Genomic DNA, 9,355 nt, shown 5'->3' with positions numbered 1-9,355 from the left:
AGAACCTGTGGCTCTCCATATATTGCTATATAACTCTCATTATCCCTCCTGATGTTATTGGTCTACAACTCCTATTACTGACCATGCTGCAAGAGCTGATGGGAGCTGGAGTCCAACAAAATCTGGACATCTACAGGTTCCCCATCCCTGCTTGTGCTTTTTCCAGAGCCTGTCAAGACTTTAAGCTGCTGGAGTCATTTGAACTATTTGCTAGATGACCTGAGATACAGCAATAAGTCATTCAACCCAGGGAGAAAGACTTGGATTTTGTTCTGGCCTGGCTAATCTGCATGGACATAGCCAGGGTTTATTGGGGGGGGGCTTTATGTTATGGGGTGGAGAACTAAGTTATCTGCATTGCAATTGGTCAATTAGTTAAGTAATCTTATCTATTTACTTGATTTAGGGGAGCAGTTCCCCCTGCCACACCCTCTGGCTACGCCCCTGCGAATCTGCATAGCACCTGGCAAACCAACACACCCACATGCAAGCTTGTCAATTGCACTGTAAAAAAATGGGTCAAACTACTGGTCTCATCTGTGATATTACACAATGTTTATACACACACATTCACAATGCACATGGGCATGGCACACTACAAATGCCACCACCAGCCCTGTGCTATTGCAGATCACAAATCTGCACTAAGTGCAAAAATATATTAGCTAGATTTATTTTTCTGTCCTTGCATCTCTAGCTTTGGCACTCAGGCAAGATAACATTCTGGGTAAGCCTGTAAAATTCTGTCGATAATGTCTATTTGCTTTGAAAATCAGTGAAAAGTTGTATTGAGAAGCAGTCTCATCATGATTTTGCACCTTTTATCCCATCTTAACTCACAGGCAAGCAAAAGTAAATATTGCTTAACGATTAATTTGCTTCAACTTGTGGAGATAGCCAGTAGCTAATAAGGTTGTTGTTTTTTTAAGTGCTAGACAAATTGATAGCACACATGTCTATCAACAGTCTATTTTGTAGGACAATAAAACCTTATCTATTAACTAAGGCCTTACTGGGCCTTTCATATGATGTAACAGTTTTTATTGTTCCTTAGATATGGCAAATATAAATGCTTATACTCTGATGGTCTTTAAAGCATTTTAATGGATTATCTTAATTATTTTAATAAAGAAATTAGGCTTTAACACATGGCACAATATTTTTTTTGTCTTAAACATAAACTAAGCAAAATAATATAAACAATAGTTCATTTTAAAGCAAAATTAGATATATCAGAAAAATAAAATAAAGTAAAATTAGCCGGAAAAATCTTGAAGAATTCCAACAATATTTAGAATCAGCAATGTTAAAGGTGTACACAACAAAACATACTCCAATCAATACAATGCTTTTTCACAAGGATGGGAAGAGACACAGGGCTCATCAAAACCAGAGTTACCATATTGGATGAAATAAGTTTAATACTGCAAACAACTTCGTTTGTCTGCTGGTGGCAAGGCTTGCCTATGTTCTTTTCTACTGATGTAGTCTACAAAATTAAATCAAACTGCAAAACTTATCTAACTTGTTTTGACCTCATATAACCCTCAGTTTATACATCCATTTTTAAAATAAAGCTGTATCCCACACCATACAATAACAGTATTCTAGCAAGTGCTATTCTAGCAGAATACTATTCCTAGTAAATATTTCCCAAACCTTGCAATAGTAGGCCTTGCCACTATCAACATATGAACATTTCCTTATACTCTGATCCTTACAATCAATCAATCAATCAATCAATCAAATTCATTGGGGCTAGATTTGGGGATTGCAAGATGTGCTGTTTGACTATTGCCTCAATTTCCTTGAGTATTCAACACTTAACTATTGCAGCCCCACTTGTGCCTGCTACTTGGCAGCTTCCCCCAGCACAGCAGGAAGAACCCATGGGTTATATAAGACAATGTGAGTGGCATCAAGTACCACCTGTGTGGTAATTTCAGCAAGATTTCTCTATACTGTACTGTACTAAAAGTGAGTGGAAAGAGGACTTATCCCACAGTGAACTCTAATCATTGTTCCAACTTTTGTTCCCATAGAAGCTTAAGGCATCAAACATGTCCAAAATATGCTTCCATAAGAATTTTATAAATACTAAACACTGTGCTTTTAGTGGTCTTATAATTCATTAATATAGAATGTTCAAAAATCAACAGTTTTACGGGTCACACTGCCCTTGATCCCTGGCACCTTAAAGACCAACTAAGTTAGTTCTAGGTATGAGCTTTCGTGTGCATGCACACTTCTTCAGTGTGCATGCACACGAAAGCTCATACCTAGAACTAACTTAGTTGGTCTTTAAGGTGCTACTGGAAGGAATTTTTTTTCTTTTTTTTTTCTTTCTCCCCCCCCCTTTTTTTTTTTTTTTTTTTGTTTTGACTATGGCAGACCAACACGGCTACCTATTTGTAACTTGATCCCTGGATTAGCTAAAAGGGCCAAGTAGGCCCTACACAAGCAACCATGGAAGGGGGATATCTTCAAACTTTTCCCTTAGGCTACTTTCTGTTATTAGAGTTTTGTCATAGATGTCAACCTTCCCTTATTTTGCGGGAAATTCCCTTATTCCAGCACCATTTCCCGCTGCTTCCCACTGCTATCCGGGATTGTTAGATATCCTGTAGACTGTCCCTAGGACAGGTGAGGCTGCTGATCCCTTATTTTCAAATCTGAAAGTTGAAAGCTATGAGTTTTGGTCACATAAAAATCAAAGAGATGGAAGAGCCTCTTGAAGCTCCTTTGGGCCACATGTACTATGTTTATTAAAGATTGTTCTAAGTTATTGGACGCAGCCATGGTAACTTTAGGAGGCATATAGAAATTATTTTAATCAATTTGCCATATCAGATATGATAAGCCGCATGGAGCCTTCATGATTACAGGCAGTGTAATCTGATAGCTGGCTACTTGAGGACAAACAAGGCACAGATCGCATTTTCACAGCATCTGCCTGGCTGGTCAACCTTTGGGAGACGAAGTGCTGTGTTAAGAGGATCACAGTCTGCGAAATGGTTCGCTTCATGATGATGGATTCGAGAACTTGATTTGCTGATTGTGGGGAAGCAGCAGGAGATCCTGACAGTTACTGGAAGGGGGGGAGGGGCAAGAAATGCACCATTAGCGTTAACGCAGCGCGCGAGACGACCGTCCGCCCCACGAGCTCTGACTGCCTGACGAGATTCGCGTCAGGGTAAATCAAACGGCAGGCAGGCGAAATGTTAAAACGGGAAACGGCGGCTGCTCCGAGCGGTGATGACAGGTAACACCGCGGCTTACAGATAACAGCGCCTGAAAGGGAACCTGAGACCGGTTGCGTCTCTGTCCCCCTCCGAAACCCCGCCCCCAACTGACTATATAACGAATAGCCCCGCCCGAGTAACGTCAGTTCGCCCTCTTTCCCTCATTGGCTGGTACGCGTGCGTCCTACTCGCCTGGTTGGGGAGAGGAGGAGCCGTCTCTCTCGCGCGCGCTGTTTCGCTGAAGGTGGCGCGCGCGCGCACGTGTCCCGTCGGGCGGGGGAGGCTGGCTGGAGGTGGGGCCTCGTGCTCAAGCACGCGCCGAGTAGCCGTTGGTCGGCCGCCCGGCCTGTGAGGGGGGGGGGGGGAGAGGCGGTTGCTGCCCGTTGGCGCCTCGCGCGGGTACCTCCCCCTCTCGCGCTCCCCTCGCAGCTGAGGAGGCCATGAGAAGGCGGCTTCGGAAGGGGGCGGTGATGGCCGTTGCTGCTGCCGCCGCCGCCCGGCAACTGCCTCCGTCTCCTTTCCTCCCGTCGGCCCCAAACCGCGGGGCTCTCCGCACCTGCCAGCCCTGAGGGAGGCCTCGGCGCGCGTCCCGCCGCTGGAGAAGCGGAGAGCGAGGGCCGCCGCCGCCGCCGCCGCCGCTTCCTGGCTCGTCCCTCTGCCGTCCTCGATGTCTCCCCCGCCGCGGGGAGCCCACCCCATCCGCGCCCCTTCGGCCCGCAGCGTCCCCTCGGGAGCCCGGCCTCGCCTTCTCCGAGACTGGTGGCGGAGCCAGCCGCGACTCGCCGGGAGGCGGCCCAGCGACGACGGAGCCGGCCAGGCCGCCGCCTTCTCCACCAGCGCGGCGGGGATGAAGGCGGAGGCGGGGGACAGCAGCATGATCAACCTGTCGGTCCAGCAGGTGCTGAGTCTGTGGGCGCACGGCACCTCGCTCCGGCACCTCACCGGTAACGGCCGGGCGCAGGGCGGGCGGGGGAGGCGTTCGGAGGCTGGGGCGGGCGAGGTTTGAAAAGCGGCCTGTGTTCTGTGTCGGAGGGAGAGGAGACGTTCCAGGCACTCCCCTCCCAGGTGTCGCCAGAGGCCGGGGGGGGAGCCGGGGGGGGCACACACTCGAGCAGGGCAGAGAAAATAGTACCCGGGAACGTGTGGATGTAAAAGTGGCTTCTGGTTCAAAAGGGCAGGTGAAAACGTGCGTGGCATCATAAATGGAGAGTAAGGGATGGCATTAGGTTGGAGCTTAATACGCAAGCTGGAGGTCAGAGTAGTTGCAGTTTCTGACTTAGATCTATGAGGTGCTCCGATAACCCAAGGGACTTGACTGTGCACCTGTCTTCCTATGTTCCTTGCTGGGATGTCCCTGGGCCTTTTTGGAAAAATGCTGCTGTTCAGATCTGTGGCATCTGATCCGGGTATTTCCTGCAGGACCACGTACCAAACAGGTACAGGGCTTATGCTGTCTGATCAACTAAATGTTGCCTCAATCTAAAAACTTTTGGGGCACTTAAAAATGTATTTCCTTTCTCTCTCCCCCCCCCCCATTAGTGAAGCAACAGACTTTGTAAAAATATACATTATTTTTAATACAAGCACTTAAACTCTCGTTGACATGCATAGCTTTCGAAGATGTGTACACCCTGTTTTGTTACACAGCAAGTGAAAGCCTGTTTTAAGATTCCAGTGCATATATGTGTCATCAAAAATATTAATACCGGTATATATTTCTTCACAACTATTGTTTAATTCATACTAAAATGTATGCTGATTTAATCATTAATTGCTTAATGTCAATTTGGTGACATTCCTCTTGCTATGCTTCTTCATCTAGAAAAGCTACATTTTTTGCTCCTATTTCATGCCCTCCAAGTACCCAGACTGCTAATGTGTTCAGTTAAAATTATGAAGTTATAAGAGCATGAACATTTGCTCTTTATCTTGTAAAGAAACACTGCCTTGCACAGTAACTACCAAGCCTTGCTTGGTAGTTGACTTTTCTGTTGACTCAGAAGTAAATCCTATTTTGTTAAATGGGACTGACTTCAAAAGAAGTGACTGCTACACAAGCAGAACAAACTCTAACCTGCATGGTGGGGCTTCCTCTTCTGTCCTACAGCTCCCAGTGCACCCTCAAAATCTGTTCCAGATTTAAGGAGTGGGGAAAGCATAGGAGATTCTGTGTGAGCAGAAGTCAGCTTGTACAGAGTTGGCTATAATCCCAAAACTGTAAACCTAAGTGATTTTACCTAGTGTCTTTGCACATTCATAGAGCAAACCATATAAACAATTTTCTCTTCTAAATTCTGCAGTGTAAAAGGCTATGTGGATGGCATGGTCGAAGGTGTACAGAATGGGAACCCTTTAGAATTGTAAATTGATGGATGCAGTGCATAATTACATGAAATTCATTGCCATAAGATGTGTTGATGGCCACTGGCCAAAGGGATTAGGCAGATTTCTGGAGGATAGGTCCATCAACAATGAGCAATGATATTTAAATGTGGAACCTCAGGGTTCAGAGGCAGGATGCCTCCGACTGCCACAAACAGTGAAGAAGAGCTTGTGGCCCTCATTCCCTCTTTGTAGGCTTTTTGAAAGCATCTGATTGGGATGCTCACAGTAATGTGATTCATGGTCTTATCCAGCAGGGCTGTTCTTACATTCTCAGATTGAGCTCCCCATTTGTAATCATACCAGTCTTTCTGGTAGTGCAGTTAGGATGATTACTGATCTAATTTATGTGAAGCTCTTTGAGCACTTAGTAAAAGTGCTGTATAAGTTTTATGCATCTAGCTATTCAGCACTCCATCGGACACAGATATTTATTTGCCTGCATAATAAATCATATCTGAAGCATTTTTCTTAGTAAAAAGAAGATTCACTTATGGAAACTAGCAAACATAAGTATTGGATACCTGATTCTAGTACTGTTTCACAGAATACAGTGGCCCTGATCAAAAAACAATGGATTAGATGTGGTGTTCAGGTGAAAGTGTGTATACAACCAAAATGTGTCACTCTTTTTACTGGTACAGTACACTACTTACTACAGCATCAGGCAGTGCATAGTCTTTGGAACTCCCTGTTCATTTATATTAGGCATTTCCCTATTGTTTTTGGTGCCTGCTAAAAACTTTTTGCTTCAGCAAACCTACCCAAACATGTAATTTTATTATGTATATTATTTTAAAATTACTGGTTTGATTAATATTTTTAAACATATGTTAACTTTTTTTTTTTTGCCTTTATCATTTTTTAATGAAGGTTTTGGGTTTTTTTCTTTACACTACTTAGAAGTCTTCTATCTAGGAAGCAATGTATACACTTTGTTAAATAAAATAACATATTGTCTGTTCATAAATGGTACACAACATACTTCAATTTTAATTTATTTTGATGAATTGTCCTGTTTTCCTACCTTGGCACACAAAGTGAGCTTTCCACTACAGTTCTAATATCTATTTTGTGTGGCTATAGCCAATTTAGATTCCATTAGCATATATATGAACTTCACATGTTCTTTGCCCTAGTACATACTTGCATCCTGACTCTCATTTTCCATTCCATTTGATATGTGGATGCTAGTTCACAAAATCTTATGTTATAAATTTTTTTTAGCTTTAAGATGCCAAAAGGCTCTTTGTTGCTGTCAACATGCAAATACTCTATTAGAAATTGTCTTCTATTTTCTTGCCCAATCAACTAGTCTGGACATATGAAGACTGGCTGTGCATGCTGCAGCCACAGCAGCCTGCAACATGGTCAGGATTATAAAGGATTCAGTGGGTACCATTTAATTTCTAAATTAAATCTCATGATTCACCATTACTTACTTATTGCATTTGTATCCCAGCATTTTTCTCAAGAAGTTCAAGGTGGTGTACATGATTCTCCTCTTCATCATTTAATTCCCCCAACAACCCTATGGGGTAGGTTAGCTGAGGCAGTGACTGGCCCAAGGTCACCCAGTGAGTTTCATGGCTGATTGCATATTTGAATCCTGGTCTCACCGCCCCTAGTCCAAAACTCTGACCACTATACCACACTGGGTCTCGGGACCTGAGGATTTCAGCTTCTATGGCTCCAGCTCACAAAGGTGAACACTTGTTAACAGTTTTGATATACAGTACTTCTAGCTAACCCTCCATGGTTCTCTCTTGGAAATAACTGCAAATTTTTAGTGCTAGTTTACATTTTATCTGTTAGTTAATTGTATCCTAAACAACTAAAAGAGGGGGAGGGGAACCAAATTTTCGGAAAGTTTCCCTGCCTGATTGCCAAGGAAGCATTCAGCAAATATGTTGTTTTTGTTTGGTGTGTTTTACATTATTTATTTTTAAGGTTCTTTGAATGAAGAGATATGAGGGATATATTTAGACTACTTTTAAATAAACCAGACATAGTATAAACTATTATTATTATTTGTAAACCACCCTTCATCTACAGACCTCAGGGCAGTTCATAATGGAATAGAAATCTATCCATGCAGTATAATATAATACTTAAATTTGAGAGCTATCTGTGTGATCTGAAGTAAGTTTTGTTAAAGCAGCCTTTGGCTAACTTAAGTCTCTGTGTGATGCAATACATAGTTTTATGAATTGTTTCCTTTGGTGAAAGATTTCTGCCTTGTATACAGCTAATTCTGTCTCCTTTTGAGAGCATGCACTGCTTCAGAATCAGTTCTCCCTCAATTAGCTAGTTTCTGCTTTCATGGTTTCACAACTTTGACACTTTTTCTCAGTGCTAGTTGCATTTAACACTAAAGGACAAAATCTATTTTTATCCAGCATGTGTACAATATGTCCTAGAAAGATAAATTTGGTTATTTAGGACATTCAGTGATAAAAACTATTGTTGGAATCTCCTCACAATTTCAAGTTGGTCTGAATAGCTGCTATATAGCATTCATTCATTCTTCAGGTTTTAAATATTGTTTCCACTTTGATAACAATTGGAAGCAATGTATTCGTAACTTAAATATTCTTGGCAACATCAGGAAAAAAGCCTTTAGTTTGGCAACTTGCTACTTTTAGAGATGCTGACATGTTTAAAGGTGAACGACCAGTAAAATTTCAGAAGGGATTAGTATTTACTTATTGCTCCCTCTAAGGTAATTTGTTTTGGCTAGCTGTCAGAAATTGTTTATAAGTATAACATAGATTAAAAAATTGGATTGTTTAATATTTGCTCAAAATAGTTTGTTAATAGGGGGACCTTAAGCGTGCAGAGAAATGGGCAGTGGACAGCATTATAGAAAGTAGAATAAAGTTATTAAATAAGTATTCTGTCTGCATGCTTTTGTATCTCTTTATAATTCCTAAAAATATGCAAGGATTTTTTCCTCTTTGATTTAATCATTTTTTCTCAAACGTTAACCCGCTCTTTGATTGCTTTCTTCCAGAAATGTGGTACTGGGTTTTCCTCTGGGCTCTCTTCTCCTCTCTCTTTGTCCACGGTGCTGCAGGAGTTTTAATGTTTGTGATGCTGCAGAGGCATAGACAAGGGAGAGTAATCTCTATCATTGCAGTCAGCATTGGATTTCTGGGTTCTGTAACTGGAGCTATGATAACCAGTAAGTCTTAAAATGTTCAAATACTTTTTTTGAAGATTATTTTTTAGCTATTGTAGTAAATGATTTTTGGTTCATTACACTGGAGTTCTGTGAGGCTTACAGCTGTTGGGGGTGTTCAGTGGCTGAGGGAAGGGCCATATAAAACTGGCAGCCGTGATTTTTCATATGTCTCAGCTTTAGGAGAAAGAGAAGCAGGGTGCTACCACAGAGCCAGCCTCCCAGTAGTAGTGTCACTTCTTCTTCCCAGGGTGGGGCAGGGTGATATTCTAAAACAAGCTTTTTAAATCTGCAGCACTTAACTCCTCTGTCAGATGTTGTTTGGAGCTTGTTAACAGATAGCTGTGGAAACTTAAGTCCGGGTTAGCACATAATGCTAATCTGTGGTTTATGAAATTGTGATTTATTTAAATCATGTTTTGTTTGATTCTTTGAACCCTGAACTTAGGAGGTTAACTATAGTTTGTTAATTGCCAACTAATTCTGTTCTAAGGCATGGCTTAAGTTCACTTACAATCTTTTATTTGTCTTAACTATGGTTTGGTGTTAC

General features: G+C 42.2%; 1 protein-coding gene and 1 long non-coding RNA gene across 5 annotated transcripts in view; one reads left to right on the top strand and one right to left on the bottom strand.

Moving 5' to 3' along the window:
- Window positions 1–2,536: 2,536 nt before the first annotated feature.
- Window positions 2,537–3,572, bottom strand: LOC309348116. Its single transcript, XR_014159179.1, has 2 exons — window positions 3,435–3,572; window positions 2,537–3,088 (listed from the first exon to the last, which is right to left on the bottom strand). It is a non-coding gene; the product is annotated as an uncharacterized lncRNA (long non-coding RNA).
- Window positions 3,573–3,909: 337 nt separating this feature from the next.
- The window catches only part of TMEM170B (transmembrane protein 170B), a gene marked incomplete at its 5' end in the record, with an annotated part of 31,904 nt that continues 26,458 nt past the window's right edge, over window positions 3,910–9,355 (top strand). For all 4 annotated transcript variants that reach the window (XR_014159135.1, XR_014159136.1, XR_014159137.1 and 1 more), the window contains 2 exons: window positions 3,910–4,186; window positions 8,638–8,808. Coding sequence is in view for 1 of the 4 variants with exons in the window: in XM_081873185.1 (XP_081729311.1) it covers window positions 3,910–4,186; window positions 8,638–8,808 (448 nt within the window). The remainder of the gene's footprint in view (window positions 4,187–8,637; window positions 8,809–9,355) is intronic.

The sequence above is a fragment of the Podarcis erhardii genome, assembly GCF_964252035.2.
Source record: "Podarcis erhardii genome assembly, chromosome: 8".
Lineage (NCBI taxonomy): Eukaryota > Metazoa > Chordata > Lepidosauria > Squamata > Lacertidae > Podarcis > Podarcis erhardii.
The sequence above is the reverse complement of the archived record's forward strand: the minus strand, read 5'-3'. Positions and strand labels throughout refer to the sequence as shown.